This window comes from Octodon degus, unplaced genomic scaffold, assembly GCF_000260255.1.
Source record: "Octodon degus isolate 3935 unplaced genomic scaffold, OctDeg1.0 scaffold00094, whole genome shotgun sequence".
Taxonomy (NCBI): Eukaryota; Metazoa; Chordata; class Mammalia; order Rodentia; family Octodontidae; genus Octodon; species Octodon degus.
The window spans coordinates 8,758,458-8,778,233 of NW_004524670.1; the positions used below are offsets into that span (position 1 = coordinate 8,758,458).

General features: G+C 39.4%; 1 protein-coding gene across 3 annotated transcripts in view; it reads right to left on the reverse strand.

Moving 5' to 3' along the window:
• The window catches only part of Elp1 (elongator complex protein 1), a 61,384-nt gene that overhangs the window by 9,751 nt on the left and 31,857 nt on the right, over positions 1-19,776 (reverse strand). For all 3 annotated transcript variants that reach the window (XM_023722930.1, XM_023722929.1, XM_004638077.2), the window contains exons 15-31: positions 17,576-17,682; positions 17,056-17,159; positions 15,862-15,915; positions 15,668-15,773; positions 14,263-14,378; positions 13,851-13,924; positions 13,230-13,308; positions 13,065-13,144; positions 11,678-11,815; positions 11,488-11,573; positions 11,053-11,201; positions 8,812-8,935; positions 7,910-8,007; positions 6,565-6,766; positions 4,106-4,167; positions 493-555; positions 80-140 (exon numbers count right to left, since the gene is read on the reverse strand). In XM_023722930.1, the coding sequence (XP_023578698.1) occupies positions 80-140; positions 493-555; positions 4,106-4,167; positions 6,565-6,766; positions 7,910-8,007; positions 8,812-8,935; positions 11,053-11,201; positions 11,488-11,573; positions 11,678-11,815; positions 13,065-13,144; positions 13,230-13,308; positions 13,851-13,924; positions 14,263-14,378; positions 15,668-15,773; positions 15,862-15,915; positions 17,056-17,159; positions 17,576-17,682 (1,703 nt within the window). The remainder of the gene's footprint in view (positions 1-79; positions 141-492; positions 556-4,105; positions 4,168-6,564; positions 6,767-7,909; positions 8,008-8,811; positions 8,936-11,052; positions 11,202-11,487; positions 11,574-11,677; positions 11,816-13,064; positions 13,145-13,229; positions 13,309-13,850; positions 13,925-14,262; positions 14,379-15,667; positions 15,774-15,861; positions 15,916-17,055; positions 17,160-17,575; positions 17,683-19,776) is intronic.

Consider the following 19,776-nt stretch of genomic DNA (forward strand, 5'->3'; position numbering starts at 1 on the left):
GGTGTCTTCTCCCTCCCAGATATCTCTTCTATTTTCCTTACTTCTAAATGAGGAATACTATCAAAACTGTGACTCTTACCTTCTAAAATGGAAGGTTTTATATTGGTTTCCATAATATCCAGTCTGTTATATTTGTATACCTAAGAAGAGAAAACACAATAGTTTTAGGAAAATTAGACAGGAGGGAGTTAAGGTACTTGGAAATAAATAGCTCATTTTCAGAAGCGGCCAAGACACCTTCCTGAGTAGTAGTTGTATAAGGTAGCTAAAGAAATTCAACTTACTTCCTTAAAAAAGTAGTAATATTTCATAAATGGAGGGTGAATTCAAACATTATCAAGGTTTTAAAAACATTGTTGAACCTTAGACCAGAATCCTGAACTACTGGTAGTTTCACTCCCCCAGAAGACAAAGGATTCCAATTAAACTTGTCTCCCTTGCATTTTTTCTACTTAAAACCCACCATAGGGAGGATTTAAAAAATTCTCCTACCATTCTCAGAGCTTCTTCCCAGGCAGCTCCTTCTAACAGCAAGAGAACAGCTTCTTCATAATCCTAACAATGGAACAGTAAGTAAGGGAACAGGTGAATGGAGCAAACATCAGATGTCATCATTATCTACTATAAAAAAGAACACAGGGCAGCTTCCACCTGTGGTTGGCTTAATCCCCTACAGATCCCATTCTCTGCACTGACCCTGACCTAATATATTCTGATATTAATCTCCATAAAGACTGAAATAAAAGAAAAGAAGGGTGTCATCTTTTTCAAGTGATGACAAATGATACATGTTTAAGTATTATCACTCTTTTTTTTTTTTTTTTGGGGGGGGAGTCTTTTTGAGACAGGGTCTCGCTATGTAGTTCATGCTACCCTTGAGCGCACTCTGTAACCCAGGCTGGTCTCAAACTCCTAACGATCCTCCTGCGCCAATAGCCTCAGTGCTGGGATTACAGGTGTGTGCCACCACACCTGGCAGCATAGCATTAATTCCTGGGCAGTCACACCATCACGTACATCTGCCATAAATACTTACTTCCCCAGTTTTACTATCAAGCCTTGATTCAGAGGGTTCAGGCAGGCTCCAGAACTGCGAAAAAGATTATGGCAGACTCTGAAACTGGCAGACCAGAATATTATCTTTTAGGGCTTCTGGCTCTTGGTTTCTATAATATCCTACAATATTTAACATTCTTCTCTCCAAGGTTTTATTTTGAAAAACTAGAAAACTGAAAAATAATGATGGTGAACATTTTTCCATGTGCTTACTGGCTATTCATACACTGTCTTTGGAGAAATGTCTACCATAGTCCTTTTTTTTTTTTTTTTTTTGTTGAGTTACATAAGTTCTTTATATATTCTGGAGTTATGAATACTGTATTTCCATTCTATTAGCTTTCTTTTTCATGTTCTTGATAATCTTGATATATAAAATTTTTAATACTTACAAAGTCCAATTTACAAGTTATTTTGTTTTTTTGTGTGTTTGCTGTTAATTCTAAGAATACACTGCCAAATCCAATGTCATGAGGATTTATTTACCCTTTTTTTTCTAAGCGTTCTACAATTTTAGCCCTTTAATTTACTTTCTGACCTATTTTAGGTGCCTTGCATTTTTTAAAACTTAGAAAATAACAAATAAAACTTCACAACTTCTCTTGAAACTAAAACTATGAAAAATATTTTTTAATCATTTAAAAATCTCTTTAAGTAATACTTGATCACTTAAATCAAAAGCACTAACAACTTATGGAGTTTATAATGTACACAGATTTAAAATGTGAACTCATAGAAGACAAGCGGGAGAATGGAAGCATACTCCTGTAAGTTTCTTGTACTCGTATATACAAAGTGGTATACTAGCATGTGAATGGACAGTATGGAAAGAGTGGTATTTACTCTAAATCTTAGAATTACTACTAAAAAAACAGAGCTACTAAGTCAGACTGATCAAAAACAAGATATAAATAACCAATATTTGAGATGAAAGACAGGACATCATTACAGATCCAATGGGCAACTCCGTGCCAGTGTAGAATGAAGAATAAATTCCTGAAAGACACAAACTGCCTAAGCTCATTTCAGAAGGAACAGGACAACTTTAGACCAAGGTGGCTTACTGACAAATTTTACTACATATTTAAGAAAAAAAAAAAGTCAGGAGCTCGGCTAAGCTGGGAGATATGGGCTTTGCTGATCAAAACAATAAATCAAAATGAGAAAGTTAAGCCTTTTTTAAAGCACGCTCGTGTAAGCTAGAAGCTGACTTAGAAAAGCGCCAGCCCCCTGTTTTGGCACTCTTTCTTTCCCACGGAATGACACACACTGGCCAGCCAGCATGGGCACAGAGGTTGTATCACTGCTGAGGGAGTCTGCAATGAAAGGCTCTGCAGTTTTATAGATGCTTGAGGGTGGTGCAGCAGGGCCAAGGGGAAGGAAGGCCAAAAGTGGGAGAGTGTTGGCACTGAGAGGGGAAAGGTATCCTGGGGGCTGCCCGCCTCCTCCGCGGTGTAAGGTCAAAACAGAGATGCCTGAAAACAACCTTGGCCCGAGGCTTTAGACCAACAGAACTAAAAATGAAAGCACCAAGGCTAGGAAAGCAGATGTGCGAAGAACAAGAGCAGTCAGGGGGTCTGAGCCCTTGACTGCAGCTGGCTGCACACTGGCAGGATAGCATGTCTGTCAGAGGGAAGAGCAGCTGTTCCCCATGAGACCTCCAAGGTAAATTCTCATGGTCAGGACTGCAAAATCACGTAATTTTTTTTTTTTTTAATCACGTAAATTTTTAACCAGAAGCTAGACTCTTCTATACAAATTTTCCAGAGAACAGAAGATAAGAAATTCCCTTCCTATTACAAGCACACCATTATCCTAATACAAAATCTCACAAGGACATAAGCCTTCATAAATACAGTAACCACAAAAATACTTAAGAGATCCTCTGCACAAGTTCTGTAAGCTCCTTATAAAGTTAAAAATTCAAGGGGTTGGGGAGATAGCTTAGTGGAATAAGTGCTTGCCTGGCAAGCATAAGGTTCTGAGTTTGATCCCTGGTACCACCAAAAAATAAATCAATAAATTAAAAAAATAAAATCCACTTAACATGTGACCTAGCACTGCTACTCCTGCACCTATTGATTTACTCTAGAATTTTTACAGGTGATTTATAACCCCACACTCAAAAATATAATCCAAAGACATACATCAACTTGTGACTAGGCCCATAAATTGTGATACTATATACTATACAATGCAAAACTGATCAACAACAAAAAACTGAGACAAGCTATAATGTGAATGAACCTCAAAAGCACAATGTGAAAGCAATCGGATCAAAAAAATTTGTATGTACATATGTATGGCTCTATTTATAAGAAATTCTACCAGTGAATGCCAGAGACTGGAAGTGAGGAAAAGACTCTAAAAGAGAAAGCAGGGAACTTCTGAGATGTTAGAAATGTTCTATTTCCTGAGCATAGGGTGGTTACATAACTACACATCTGTTAAAGCTCATTCTTCACTTAAAATTGGTGAATTAATGTGGGTCTACGTAAATACACAATTACAGTTCTATGAACTGTCCTTTATAAAGAAAAAAGATGGCAATATCTTATTCATTTCATCAACCATGTGATACAGTGTATCTTTCCCACCATTCTAACTTTTCAGACATGTTTTATTCTCTGATGTTTTGAATTTAATCACCCATCATGGTTCCTTTACAGGATCAAGTGATACAAAATTTTAGTCATCTTCTCTTACTCTTATTTTCTATGAGATAAGATTACTGTCTTAAAAAGACAACTAAGTTAAGAAAATTTACCAGCCAATAATTACAAAAAACTCTCATCAAAGGAAGTCCTACAAATAAATAATCCCCGTGCCAACTACAGATCTGTGTCCTGTTACTCTGGCCAGTGTCAATGCAATTCTATCATGTTCATAATAAAATTCACAATTCGATCAAGAGCTCACACAAGCACTTACCCTTACAAACTGCCATAAAATCAGAACCCCATAGTTGTTTTACTTTTCATCAGAATGGCACAGGCGGGAAAAGCCTTTTCCTGTTGACTGGGGCTGCACAAGGGGGAAGTGAGCTCACCTGGGCATACTGCTCCAGAACTGTGGCTGCCTCACTGTACTTTCTCTGTTCAGCTAGCTTTCCTGCCAAGATAAGAATAGACACTTGAAAACAAAGATTTTTTTTTTGATTGAAGTGGTTCTATAACATTTGTTATGCATCAAAACTATGCACTTTGTGAATTTCTATGGTGGAACACGCATACACATCATGGAGTTCTTTCTTAAATGGCAGATGGAATCTTCGTTTAGCACAGGATTTGGAAAATCATATATAGTCAAAATTAGCCTTAAAAAAATGCTTCCGAAGGCAGGCATATGGGAAAGTGACCTCGCAGCTCTCACCAATCCAATTCTTTCTCTAACAGGAAGAGACTGCTGTTTCTTTGGCAAGCACTAGGTGGTGACAGCTGAATTATGTTTGGGCAAGCAGGGTCTGCATTCTTACTAAAATGAACGATCTCCATCGAGTTCCAGGCCAGCCGGGGTTACACAGTGAGTTCAGGGCCAGCTTAAATGACATAGTGAGACTAAAAAACCAACACAACGACAACCCAACAACCTCCTATACAACAGTAAGAAAGGCAAACAAAACCCAAGACTTTTACGGGCAGGCCGACCCATCTCATGCTCTTTCCAGGATACTGTATTTTCACTAAAAAAGGAAGCAGAATGGCCTCCACTATTTAATAGTTACCTTTTACTGCCTATATAAAATGCCCAAGTTAAATATGCATATAAAGCGACTCCACTTTGTAAAATTGCTCAGAAATCTCTGGTAATTACCCTCCTTAGCTTTTTTCACTTAACATCGTAAACAACTGCGTAGACTCCAACACAAGACACAGTAAATAGCAAGCCAAGAGTTCTAAAGAATATTAGCAAAGCTACTCAATCTCCCCCAAAGAAGTGCTAGGATATAAACTAGAAACAACATAAAGGGCCAAGGAGACAGCCTGGCGCAGGATCCTGAGTTCCATCCCCGTAATAGGAGGGGCAGGGAGCTAAAAGAAGTTATAATTGAAAATGACAAAAAATAAGGAAATCTCAATATCTGTAAAAAAGAGTTCAGCTTGGAAATAGAGGAATTTATAAATCTAATAACCAGAATACAAAAAGGCATAATTTCATGTATTTCTATAATTCCACAGAAAAAAATGTCATCCAAACAACAAAGGGAAATATGTACATAAATGTAATAATAAGCTGTAATTTGGATTTTTTTGCGTAACTCCTTTTTAAAAAATCATAATATCTATAAAACTTAATAAGAATGTTATAGTTTGAACATTCTGTCCCTTCTGAAATGTGTTTGGAGTTGAATTCCGACTGTGAGGTGTTAAGAGGATCACACAAATTGATTGGGCTCCTGCAAGTGCTAAGGACTGGGTAAGGTCAGCAGGGCAGACCTGCCCATGACTAAATACTGTTGGTTTTAGATGACAGTGAAGATCAGAGCACACACACGTGTGCACACACTGCACCTCTCAGTATCAACACATGACAGGTGTACCACAAACTCAGCAGATGGCCAGTAAGGAGGCCATCACCACAAGCTGGACCTCAGCCTTGAACTACAACCATGAGCCCAAGACACCCCTTTTCTCCATAACTTACCTAGCCTGTGCTAACAGTACTATTAGCAATGGAAAATGGACTACCAAAAAAAGGTAGAGAAAACAATATACCAAGCATTCATTTCTTTCCAGCACTGCTGCAGCCCAGAGCCTTCCTCACCTCACCTCACTTCCTCTCTAAGGAACCAGACTCAGGGACTTCCAAGGCAAGCATAGACCCTGAGGCTGCTGAGCTGCCTTCACTTTAGATTCCTTGTCTGTTAGGCCTTTTCTTCCACCCCATTCCTGGCTACTGCCAATATGGTCTTCAAGAATCTGCTGCCTATACCCAAATGGCTCTTCCCCAAATTCATGTTCTTCTTATAGGGCACATGGCTACCCAGTGACAGTGTAACCTATGACCTAAGTTTTAATGGATGAGATGGAGTAGAAATGATAGAATTTCTAGGTCATTTCCAACTTAACAATTACGTGTTTTCCTACCACTCTGGTTGTCCTTCATGTGCAAGAACTGGAATGCTAATGCAGAAATAACAAAGCTATAAGTATCTACCTAAGAGACTGCAGAGCCACACAATGGAAAAAAAACCTATCAGTCCTTACGTGGAAGAACTGAACTTTTTTTTTTCAGTGTGTCATTATACTTCAAGGCTCATATTTTGTTTGCGTGTTTTTTTCTTTTTTCAGAGCTGGAGATTGACAGGACCTTGTTTCTGATGAGCAAACAAAAAGCCCCACCCCTAGGTCCCATTTTGAGACTGCTATAGCAGCTTAGCCTTCACTATGCTTGATAGATCACTCTAAGGCAAGTAACGATAAGGCTATCTCAAAACATGCCGTCCTTCATTTGCAAAATTAGCAAACAAAAAACTTCTAAACAGACAAAACAAATGATCCTGCTTACCTGCCAGAGTCCTGCTTAGCTCAATCAGCTGGTTCTTGGGCAGGTGAAGCTGGGCTGCCATGCAGAGGGCTTGCTGCCAGCTGCCACAAGCCAGAAAGGCCGAGAGTGCTTCTTTGTAAGCACCACAGCGGGCAAACAAAAGCCCCGCCATCTCATGCTGGTGCTCTTGTGTCAGGTACTCCCCATATGCAAAGCAGACAGCCTGTGACAAAAGGACAGTGGGTGGTTGTCAGGGACGCAATTCTTTAAACCTCTAGTGCTGGCTAACTTAGTGATTAAAGTCTTGAATTACTTTGGAAATTCCTATTATTGATGAGTTAACTCATTCCTTTTTCCCTTCAAAACCTTACTGGGGATGTACCATCTATTCACTCAACAATTACAAAGTACTGATATATGTGTATACTATTTTAGACATTATTCCCATTATCCGTGGGAATAATACAGATACAAAAATAAATCCAAACATGAATGACCATCAAGTTCTTAGTTCTATGGCAATAAAGGATGGGCAGGAGAATGGGCTTACCAACACAGTACAGGCTACAATGTGATGGTTGCAAAGAGGAAAGTAAAGGAATAGTGATGGGGGGGGGGGGAGGAAGATGGCTCAGTGGAATAAGCGCTTCCCTGGCAAGCACGAGGGCCTGGGTTCAATCCCTGGTTCTGCCCCTACCCCCAAAAAAAGGAATAGTGATGGGAGAACTATCTCTAGAAGAAGGCGGTGGCTGTGAGGAAATGCATGTAGAAAGTCAGTGGAGCATTCCAGGCAGAGCCCAGCGAGGCCCTGAGGTCTTTAGCAGGAGCGTGCACAACACGCATGAGAATGACCAAGGCTGGTGTACCTGGCAGAGAGAGCATGGAACAGAATAGAAAACAAGAGCCAAGAGGCAGGGACGTCCCCAAATTCTGCATTCCCCAAGCTCAATGTTAGGCAGAGACAAAGAGATGAACACATCTCACAGCCTCATTGGGGAGACGAAGGAGAAATCCAGAAGTTTGATAAATGTGACCACCAGGTAAAAAGAGGGTGCTCTCGGAGCTCAGCACCTGGCACCTTGTTCAAGAATGGCTTTCTACAAGACACTGAGGGCTCCTATGAATAGCTGGAGCTACTGGAAGGCAGGGCGCAGGGCTGACAGAGGCATTACCCAGTATGACATCTGTGGAGCTACACACAAGTAACAGTGTAAGGGGAGAGAGGTAGAAGTTGGTGCTAAAGATTATCAGCAGGGACAGAAAGCTACTCTGCAGCTCTGGGCCCTTAGGCAGGCTGTGTCCTCATCTGTAAGACATGTACCACACATGGACCAAAATCAGCAGTCTTATTCCATACACCACACACCTTGTACTGCTGTGTGCTTGGTAGATATAACTTCAGAGCTTCCTTATACAAGTTTTTATCTTTTATTAAATTTAAGCACTCTGGAAAGTATTCAGGTCCTGCAGGAATAAAAATCGCACAAACAAGGGCTTAAGACTTTGGAAGTACAATGGATTTCATTTATATCAGTAGTTCCCAAATGAAATTGAAGTGGGAACTTTCAAACACTTAATAATCTGAGTATCTGGTGAATGAACTACAAGAATTTGATTAACAAGTACTGCAAACTCTGAGGAGGGAGAGGCACTGAGCGGATCTGCATTCTACTCAGGGACTTGACACTTCCCAGACACTGCAGTGTTTCTCAGCCTTGAGAAAGACTACCTGGGGATCTTAATTAAACACATGATCCGTCATTCCTCAAACCAAGTAAGCAAAAAAGAGGACACCTAGCTGTGGCACCTGGCACCTGTCCTTACATCAAGGCTTTGGGAAACCATCAGCTGCTTCAGCCCAGAACAGAAGGTGCAGGAGAGTAGGACACTGATAGTCCTGATTTGTTGTTTTTATTCCATGAGTGCCAATTAAACTGTCTTTCAGGGAACTGGGTGGGAGCCTCAACACCCGCTGCAGACAAGCTCGGTCTTCTCTCATGTGCAGTGGACACGAGAAGAATGAGTACCCGAAAGTTTTACTCGGAGGCACTGAAGTGAACTTAGCAGGTGCTCAATCGTAACCCAAATAAGACCTACTCCATGTTGTCTCTTAGGGAGGGAACAGCTCCAGTTCAGTAGCAGTAATTCGCTTTCCCCTCAACCTCTCAAAATCAAGCACAAAATTGAAATCAGTCTCTAAAACAATCGTTTTAATGTATACATTGGCTAGTTGCAAGGACGATCTGAAGCAGAAATAAACACATGTACCACACTTGCTGAGGTGACCAATGGCTTTTTCATATCTTTTTAAGTGTTTGTCTATCGTGAACCTCTGGTAATTAGTCTCCATTTTCTTAAGCATATTCAGAAATGGAAGATATTCTTTGGGATCCTAAAGAAATAAGTAAAACTTTATTACTTTCGACATTTACAAATATATATAATTATGGCAATAACTCCACAAAAACATAATTTTAAATGTGTATAAGCTAGCAATTACATGTAACATAAAAATCAAACTACATCAAGCAAATTTGGTAAAAATGCTTTCACATATGCGCATTATTAGTTTATTATCTGAAATAATGATTAATCCTTGGGCTAGGGAGCTAGCTCAATAGCATAGTGTCTGCTGGCAAGCACAAAGTCCCGAGTTCAAAACCTGGTACCAAATGCCATGCTGGCCCTGGAACCCTAGGTGTGCCATGCCAGCCCCAAAACGGCATGGTGGCACATGCCTGTAACCCCAGCACTGGGGAGGCTGAGACAGGAGAATCACTACAAGTCCAAACTACACGCAAGATCCTATGTCAAATAATAAATAAATACATGACTCATCCTTACTTATGTCTCATAGTAACTACTCATTTCAGAAAGCAATAATGAATGTCAGGCTGTAACCCAAAAGATGCTCCCCAAATGCAGCCACATTTCTCTTGAGTGTAGAGCACTGCTCGTGGTGCTGTTTTCGTGGCATCTTCTGTGCTCTCCGTTTACGAACAACACATGTTAAACATATAACCACAACGAGCTGGACATATAACTGATATTTACTGGCACTAGCTGGACATATAACTGATATTTACTGGCACTATCATCTCTAGCTCTGTGCTATGGCCTGTAAGCAAATTCTCCTTCTTCCTAAAGACATGAAGCTAGGAATGGCAGCATATGCATATAATCCCTACATTTTGGGAGGCGGAGGCAGGAGGATAGTAAGCTGTTGGCCTGGCAGTTTAGCATTGTAGTGAGACCATATCTCAAAAAGGTAAAAAAAAGGCTGGGGATGATTTCAGTGCAAAAGCCCTGGATTCATAATCCACAGCACTTCAAAAACAAAAAAATAAGACGGTAAGTAATGACATGAGGACAGTATACTGTGCAAGATGGCTGTAGGCCAACATATTCCTCCAACATTTAACAAGTATTAAATAGGTACAAGGAATGCAACAGAACGCTTAATTTATGAAGCTTGCACATGGAAGACAGACTGCTATGCAGGAAGGAGACAGAGTGTGCTATGTAGGCATAGCCCCTGGAGAGCCACATGACAGCACCTCACCAATCACCAAAGCGGAACACAAATGGCTTACTGGGAAGATGCCACCTTGGCATCCTTTAACATAGGTACGTGAGAATTAGCCAGGCAAACAATGGCAGCAATGGAAATTCTTGCACCCATGGAAAACAGAAGTAATGTGACCCACAAAGCATTCGGTGGCTGGTGGTGATAAAGGGAGGGCGGGAAGGGACAAATGCGCTGCCTTCCCTCCAAGGGAAGTGAGAGAAAAATAGGTCAAGTGATGAGGAGGAAAAGATGCATATGCATCAGGCTACACAAGGGTTTCTAAGCAATGTTAAGTCACTTCTCAACTTTATGCCATAGATACTAGGCTAGCTCATGAAGAGTGTTAAGCAGAGAAGGATTACATCTTCCTTTCTAGAAAAACCAAAACAACAATAGCAAATAAGACACTGGGTTTGCAAAAAAACAAAATGAAATGACAGGTGGTGCTCAAACTTTTTGACTACAGAAGATGCTCCAAGGTGGGGAAAGGGGTCCTGAGCTTTCCACCCTCCATGCTTCTACTCTACACTGGAAAAGAGCTATACGATAAAGAACTAGAGTAGAACATGGAATACTTACTATATTTTCTTGTTAAGAGAATAGTTCATACATATGCCTAGAATCTACAAAATAATCACATGATTTTATTTCACCTTGTCAACTTGGTGTGTCTGGTACAAGCAACTAAACTCAAGTGTGCCTTACATGCTGAGCATACAATCTACCACTGACCAACTTCCCCAAGTCCTCAACACTTTGGATAAGCTCAGAACTACCACAAGGAATGACGCTTAGGCGTGTGGGTGCTGCAGGCTCAGAGATCTGCCCCTGTTCCGTAGTCACAACATAATATCAGACAACCACTGTATGCGGGGCACAGAAGTTCCTCCTACTGTGACTATATAAACACTACCCAGAATGATGCAAAGAATTCCACATACCTTCTGGGACTTTTCAGCTACCATGATGACCAAATCAAAGTCATAGGTCCCAAGAGAATGATCATATAACTCATTAACATCTACCAGAAGGAGCAAATACTTTAAGGCATCTTCTGCACTCACAGCATCAGGAACAGATGGGCCATTCTCTGTTGGTATTCACAGAAACAGAACAGAACCATATGAGGGAAAAGCTGAAGACCTCAAAAGGCAAAGAAATAGATTTTTTTGACAGAGATGGACACATGACCAATATGCATGTGTCTTTCACACAGGCTTCATAGGCACCATTAAAACCCTTGATACAGGTCTTGAAATGGCAACCAAAGGGTCACATATTAACTGTGTGTAATGTGACAATGACACAGAAATGTCATCTGCAGAGGACCAGTGATTGTCAAGATCATATTCAACATTCTGGGAGCAGGTCTCTACCTTGAAGCTCGTGTACCTTCTGCAGCACAAGTTCCAGCTCTGGGGTAGTTTTCTTCACATGAGACGTGAGTATTGATAGGCAGTACCTGAGGCAGCAAGTGAAGAACAGAGAATGAGAAGGGTTAAGCTAGACAAGGACAACTATCTGCTTCTGTTATTCCAAAGATGCCCATAATGGCAGCACACATACTTATGAGGGTTGATGCTCTCCATGGCTGCTCTCATTGCATCACAGATGAGGTCGAGTTTTTTCACAGTGGGATCCATGGGCAGCTGGGCACTGCTGGTAAGCGGAGGAGGGTACATGGTCCTTGTGACATCTTCCTCCCTAAGAACACATGGATACAAACAAGTGTCACTAACTAGATATGTGGCCCACTGATCAAACTACTATACATATCCAATAAGCTTATGAGATAAAATAAGAGCAATAATTTCAGACATAAAGAATTTAAGCTTTTCTTTAAAAAATGTATGTGAGAAAGAAGATACATTGAATGCTTTGTTTTACAATACTTTAACCCATCTTTCTTAGTTAGGGATCTATCTTAGATATGCAAGTCTTGGAAAATTCACTGAACTTTTGAAAATAATTTAGAAATAAAGAATATTAAGAGTGAAACATTTCCACAAAAGACACATACACTATTCATAGATCTTTTACTCATATTAATCTCAAAACACGTACAATCCAGATGTCTAGTAACTGAGGAATAAGCAAAAGGTGGCATATACACAATGGTATATTACTAACAATAAAAAAGAGTGAACTAGTAATACATGTAAAAACACGGATGAACCTTAAGACAGTGGGCTGGGTAAAGGAAGTTGCATTTACCCAGAAGAGTAAATACTGTTTGACTCTATATCTAATTCTTCAATGGCCAAAACTGACCCACAGTGAAAAAACTCATACCAGTAGTTGCCTAAGGGATGAGACACAGGCACTAAATAAAGAGGAATTTAAGAGAATTTGATGGGAAAGACATGTTCTCAAACTTGACAGGTGATTTATATATTTCACTACAGACAAATCTGCCCTTAAAAAAAGAAAACCAAAAAATACAGTGACAAAAAGCGTAACTAGTTTATACACGAAGAACTCTGATTAACCCTATGGCAGGTGAAATCCTGGGAGATTAAGTGGTCTGATGTTTACAAGTTGCTCTGACATTTGTATACAACAGATGGGCACTCGGACAAATCATGGGTGTTGATAAGCACATGTAGGAAAATCTGGACTGGAGAATTAGAGTCAAAGACAGGCTGTCTCCTGGACATGCTTTCGATTTTTCCATATATTTAAAATATTTAACAAGTTGGAAAAAAAAAATCACTGCAGATAGACATCATTTGATCTCAATCTCTTAAGAGAAACAAACAGGTTAAAATGTATAGCTAAAATTCAAGGCAAATAATTTTGCAGGTTTTAAAGTGATAGCTTTAAGCAGGCTATTTTGAAAAGAGAAAATAACAAAAATCATATTTAAGAGTTTCAGTGATTTTTTAAAACAGAAATAATTTCTCGATATTTGATTTCCTTTAAGACAAAAACTATGAATTATCAAAATACTTACTTTAACTCTGTGAAAAATAAATTAATGTGATTTACAGAATCTATCTGCCTAATAAAGGTTTCCACATTTTCAAGAAATACCTAGCAAAAAAGACAAAATGTTCTGGTTAGGATATCACTTCAAATATAAAGTAAGCTAAGATAAGTACTAGATTTAAAAAATTACCTTAGGGTTGTGGTCATGAATCAGATTGAGGTTAATTCTTAGCTTTCTCATGCATTCGAACGCTTCCTTAAACATCAGCCTGTGAGGAGGCAGAACAGATACAAGGGTATTTCACAAAACCTAAGCTCCCCTAAGCTCAGTGTGTTTTCATTACAAACCAGTTATAATCCAGAAAATCATCAGGTAACTAAGGCCTACTGTTGTAATATTAATGGAGACCTTTCTAATACAAAGCTTGCTCCACACAGACTCAGAATTTTGATCATTTCTTTTACAACAGTAACCCTGGGGTTTCTGAGTCATATACCTCTCCACAAATCTTTTGAAAGCCATGGGTAAATATACAGAGTTCAGTGTACAGTTTCCCTGGTTCACAGGCCACCTAAAGCCTATTTGGGTCCTCTTTAGAAGCCCTCCTTCACATAATGAGCTTTTACACACACAGTATTAAACTAAAATAACATGTTTCTGAGAATTTGATTGAAGGTATCTGTAAGTTTTTTTGTACTGGCAAGTTATAAAAATTACATTGATTATATTAATAATGATTATAGTTATGTATTAATTATCTTAATTATACTTGCTGTTGGCAAATTAACTAGTTGTATGCACAGCACTTACTTGTCCAACCACTTCCGAATCTGAGCTAAAACTAGGGCTCGATGATGAACAACTTCTAAATTCCCCCTCGGCATCTTAAAAATAAATAAATCAAACATTAACATTCTCAATTAAGTGGAAAAATTTGAGTAGCAGACACAATTTTATCTAATTCTTAAGAACTACTACAATGCTGCACAAGCAATCAATACACTTGTAGCAGAATCTAGTTGTACTCAATGTTTATCTGACTTTCAAGAAAAGCTTCCCTTTGAGCCTTAGTACTCAGAGCCTGTATCAACGCTGCATTGTATAAACCTAACGAACAACCTGGCAAGAAAGGTTTATAATAAATGATGAAAGAATAAAGCCTAAAACAAATTCTGCAAGAACTCTGTTTGGTAGTAAGCGAATGACAGTCACAAAGGCTTACCTGTAATATGAGCTTTGTGTCCTGGGGCACAACTGTGACAATCCGAGAACCCCTCTCCACCTTCCGCAGAACTTCACCATTAGCCACCTGACTGCTGCACAGACCTGCCTGTAACGCTAAAAACACGACTGGCTAAGCCTTGAAAATGATTGTGACATGCCACTCTCCACTAATTGTAGATGAAATGACACATACTAACTGAAGCAGAGTATATAAAAACCAGGTTCCTATGCTCTCCCACTCATCCTCAGTATTACTGACACATCTGAAGAACAACCGCATTCCTGGAACTTGCCCTCTCACAGAGCCATCCTACACAAGTTCTCAAACAATCAGTAAAACATAGTAATTTCAGGGCAATTTCTCTACCTCACAGCATTACCAGTACTCTATAACCATAAAGAGCCTGCTTCCAGGCTGACTGTCTCTTTTTTAAAAAAAAAAAAAGAAAACTATTGGGTCAGCAAGATAGCTCAGTGGACTAAAGCACTGCTTAGGCAAACTCAGGCAAGCACAGGGACCAAGGTTAGATCCCAGGCCCCACAGGCTGCGCCAGCCCCGCCCCAGGGTGGGCTGAGCCAGCAGAGTCCAGGCATAGTGGTGCAGAAGGATCACCACAAACACAAGATATATAGTGATATCCTGCAACAACCACATACATGAAAACAAAACTGTTGGTACCAATGTATCATAAAATATCACACAATTTACATCATTTTCCAAATATATTTTATTTTACTTTTTTCAGTTTTGTTTTTTTTTTTTTTTTTTTTTTTAGCAGAACCAGGGATTGAACTCAGGCCCTTGCACTTGCCAGGCAAACACTTATTCTACTGAGCTATCTCCCTAGCCCCTTCCAAATATATTTTAAAATGTCACTGGGATACTCTTTCATTATAAGAAAAATATAGAAGTAGAAAGAAAATAAGACCACTTTTAAAAACAATAAAAACAGACACAGGCATGGAATAAAAGAAAAAATGGATGCCAATACTCTACAAGCCATAAGATGAAGTGTAAAAGTACAATGGAGAATGGGCATAATAAAGATTATAACCCAAGGTTAGAGCATAGTGCTAGTCTGAGGTCTACATGGTAACTCAAAATAAAATATTAGATGTTATATAATAAATATGCACAAAACACTGTCTGATTTTAGCATATGCTACATAAGGAACGAATTCCATGTCTGGAAATCTTTGCTAACTGCAACAGAATGATTCGACTGAGGTACTATGTTAAGAGTACAGACTAAGTAAATGAAATCTAAACATTTTCTCCAGCCTATGAAAGGCTTTCTCCATGGCAAAAAGTCAAACCAGGTAAAATAATTAAGTCTTCAAGACTCCAAATGGCAAAAGCCAGTGGAGAGGGGCTATTTTCACTTTATACATTGAAAACTTACTTTTCAGTGAAGTATCTCTCAAGGAAAAACACTGGCAGGTATGAGAATGGGTTGTCAACAATAAAAATTCATCATACAGTGTGAATGATGTGATATTTGATGCAACCTGCAACGAGGCAAAAGAGGTCAGGGAGATATTAACTGTATTTGCAGCCCAAATTGTGAAAAGGATCCATCCAATCAAGCCCTGATACCTCAGTGTCACTGACGAAAAAGCGACATCTATCAGTTAGACCAAGGACACATTCCTGTAAAGAAATAAAACACACATTAAACGCAATTCTATTTCAAACTAGTGAAGCCTAGTTTATTACAGATTTCTACTGCTCTAAGATCTCATATCTAAGTCCTCATGACACTGAACGTACATACCCAAGACAGAGTGGTCCAACATAAAATGGAGTGGGATGCCCCCCAGTCCATCAGCAAATCCTGCTACCACTACCTTCTATATTGATCCTGACTACATTTCCTGTCCTAAGTCACTGATTTTCTATGTTGATCTCCCACTCAACTCTCATGCCTTTCCCATCTTCTCCTCTGGGCAGCCAAACCATCCCTCAACGATGAAGCAAAACACAAGACTGCTGACTGAGAATAACACGCAACTTCATGTTGCCAGCTCCAGCCACACTACCTAAACTGAGTGACCTGAATAAGATGAGGTCTTTCCAAGTGCGAGATGTTTCTAGCACCTCCTCCTGGGAGCACTTTCCAGGGAGAGCTTTCTTCTTCACACTGCAGCACATATTTACTACTTCAGGAGGCTTTCCTGAAGTAAAAGATTTTCATCTCCAGAGCTATCATTCTGTAATTGCTCCCAAATACTTCACTATTCTCTCTCATCACACCCTACTAATTTCCTTCATGTCCCACAGAAGGATTAATTTTACTTACACTGATAGAAGGTAGCTAATGTTTTAATTTACAATGGCTGTGTCCCACCACTCACTCCAACAGATATTCTAATACTTGTTGAATGACAACCTACTCTGAGTTCCTATCTGTTGTACTAAAAAGCTATTGAATAAAACTAACTTTGAATATTCTGTTAATCTAGGAATAAAATCTGTAAATCATATATATTATCTCATTTAATTCTTATAAATATTGAAGGAAACACACTGATTTTCTCATAGATAAAGTATGAATCATGAAAGTAAGATAACTTCCTGTTAGGTTGGAATTTATTGGAGACCCAAATCCAACTCCAAAGCCCACAATCTTTCTACCTAATATCCTTAGTCACTGGATAATTTTTCTTTTTGTACCAGGGATCGAACTCAGGATCTTGTACTTGCCAAGCAGACACTTATGCCACTGAGCTATCTTCCTGGCCCTGGATAACTATTTTAAGTGATAAATTTTCCTACCCTGTTTCTACTTACCTCTCCTCCGATCACCGCCAATTCAGTCTGTGTGCATGGATAAGGAAATCGAATAGGAAATCCACCAGGGCTCATCCATGGTTCAACAGCCAAAGAAGGTGACTCTGTAAGATTGGCAGATGTGGTTTACAAAGAGCTGTCTCTTTTTAAAAAAGAAAACTGTTGATACCAATGTTTCCTAAAACACTTAATACACAATTTATATCACATTCCAAATATATGTTAGAAAGTCATTGGGATACTCTTTTCATTATAAGAAAAAATGGGAGAAGAGACTTTCCAGTTCTACTGTACAGCATAAATTCCAGGGTAAAGACTTAGCCAACAGGCGAGGGGGATAACTCAGTAGTAAAGTACTTACTGGGTTTAATCCCCAGCATTGAAGGAAAAAAAAAGTAAATAAAAAGACCTGACATGACAGTTATGAAACAGTAAAGTGTAAGATATCTTCAAGTACATGGCTTAAGAATTAAGTATTTCATAAGAGCTAGACATGTTTTCCTAAAACTCTGATACTCACCCCAAAGGCACTTAAGTATCTGGCCATCAGCCAGCTGCAATGCTACGGACTTGGTCTTGGGACTGCAGCACAGACTGGTTATAATCCCATCCACTGTCACAGATGAGCTACAGAAGGTTCAAAAGGGGGTGGGGAAATAAAGGCACTTTCAAACTGAGACACTTCACTAATTTTGCAAAGAAAAAAAATATATATACATATATACTGAGTAACTACTTTAAAGATGATAATATTCAATGTATTAACTATAGTGCCTCTATTATTTTTTATTAAATTTTTACTTTTTGTTCATATATATATATATATATATACACCCCAGTCCCCCATAGTCAATTTCAATACAACATAATCTGCCCCCAAAAAATGTATACATCAGGAAAAGAAAAATTTGCATAAATATTTTGATACTAAATTTATTGAGAAATCATGAGATTAATACAAGTTGCTTTTGGCCTCTACAACCACAAGACAGCCTCAAGGTGGTAGCTATGAGCTTGCAGACATTTATTAGGACAGCAAACTGAAGTGTGTATACATTTTTGGGGTGGGTTCTGTACATATATTTATATACACACACAATAGCAATGTACACATATAGATACAAACAAACAGATGGAAAGATAAATTATTGTTAAGTCCAAGCCCAGTTAAAGCAGTTCTTTATAGCAAAGCCAATAAGCTAACTGTCTACACTATAAAGCCATTGCTCCTACTTTGGCAGCAACTTACTACAATTTAATGCCTACATTAGACACTAAATGGTACCAATATTACTTTTTATACAATATAAACTGCATGAATACATTATATATAGAAAAACGGACACCATAATTTCTCTACTGCTATCATAAGCATTCAAGGAAAACTATATTAATGAGAAAGGGGAAATCTGTTATTGCTATAACATTTTTTCTTGAGTCAATGAACAAAGAGAATTAAAATTCCTTAAATAAAGTAGTTATAAAAGCAAATGCTAGCAACGCTAACATTAAATTTAAAGAGGTTTTAAACAAATGTACACTGGCAAGTGCAAGATCCTGAGTTCTCTTCCCAGTACCAAAAAATGAAAAAAAATTTAAAAATTAAAAACGTACAGAAAAAGAATGAAAAATTGTAACCATGATCAATGATTAGTTTCTCTAATCACTTGTCGAGAGTTAAATGAACAAACTCTCAAGTTACAGCAGCTGAGATTAGATAGTGTTCCATCTATAAGACCTCAAGCGCGTCATCGAACTGCTCTGTGCTGTAGTTCGCTATACAGAAGGAAGGTGGGTGCTCAAAGTACATGACATGGTGAGAAATAAGGTAATATAGGTAAAGCATTCAGAAGGCTACCTTACGTAGTATAGCCATAGTAAATGTAAGCTATTAACACTTGCAAGCTGAGGGACATTCCATTCCTTAAAGATGTACTTTATTTTACATGAACAAAACAGTTCTTAAGAAATGAAGGTCAAAGCAACAGAAAAATATTGTAAATAACCTTATTGCCAAAGGAGATTACTATATCTAGCCTTTCCTTCTACAAGGTAATAAAGAACTTCACATATAAAGAGTAGAGGGGAACCCCCAGACCGAGTCCTAGCCCAGGTCCGGTGAGAGTGTGGGAGTTTCCGGTTACCCTGCGCCGGCGGGACCAACTCCGGGTCCTAGCCCAGGCGCAGCATGGGCGAGACCCTCTTCCACCCCCTTGGGACGCCCCCCACCATTCTGCAGCATATTCCCCACCCCGCCCGCTGTGTAGGAATTTCTGCCGCTTTCCAGGAACCCCCAGACCCAGTCCTAGCCCAGACCCAGTGAGTGTGTGGGAGAGCTGCCTCTCCCCCTACTCCACCTTGTCCCCTCCAGGCTCAGCTCAGGCCTGGCATACAGGCCTGGGGTGTGACCCTGCAGCTGCAATCCCTACAGAGAAGGTAGAGGATAGAACCACCCAGCTAGTCCAGGAGCAGAACATCTTGCCACAGGGGCACAACAGGTTCACCCTCAAGGGCAGCCGCGGGAAGGAGCTGAGCACAGCAGACAGACCCAAGCCAGGCATAGCTGGATAAATCCAGACTTTGTAGATCTGCACCTGAACTTCAGTACGTGCTAAGGTTATAACTACAACGAAGATCTACAACAAAGGTCAGAAGACAGTGCTACACAAAATGATGAGAAGGAACAAAATGCAACCTCAGAACCCAACCCCACGCATAACA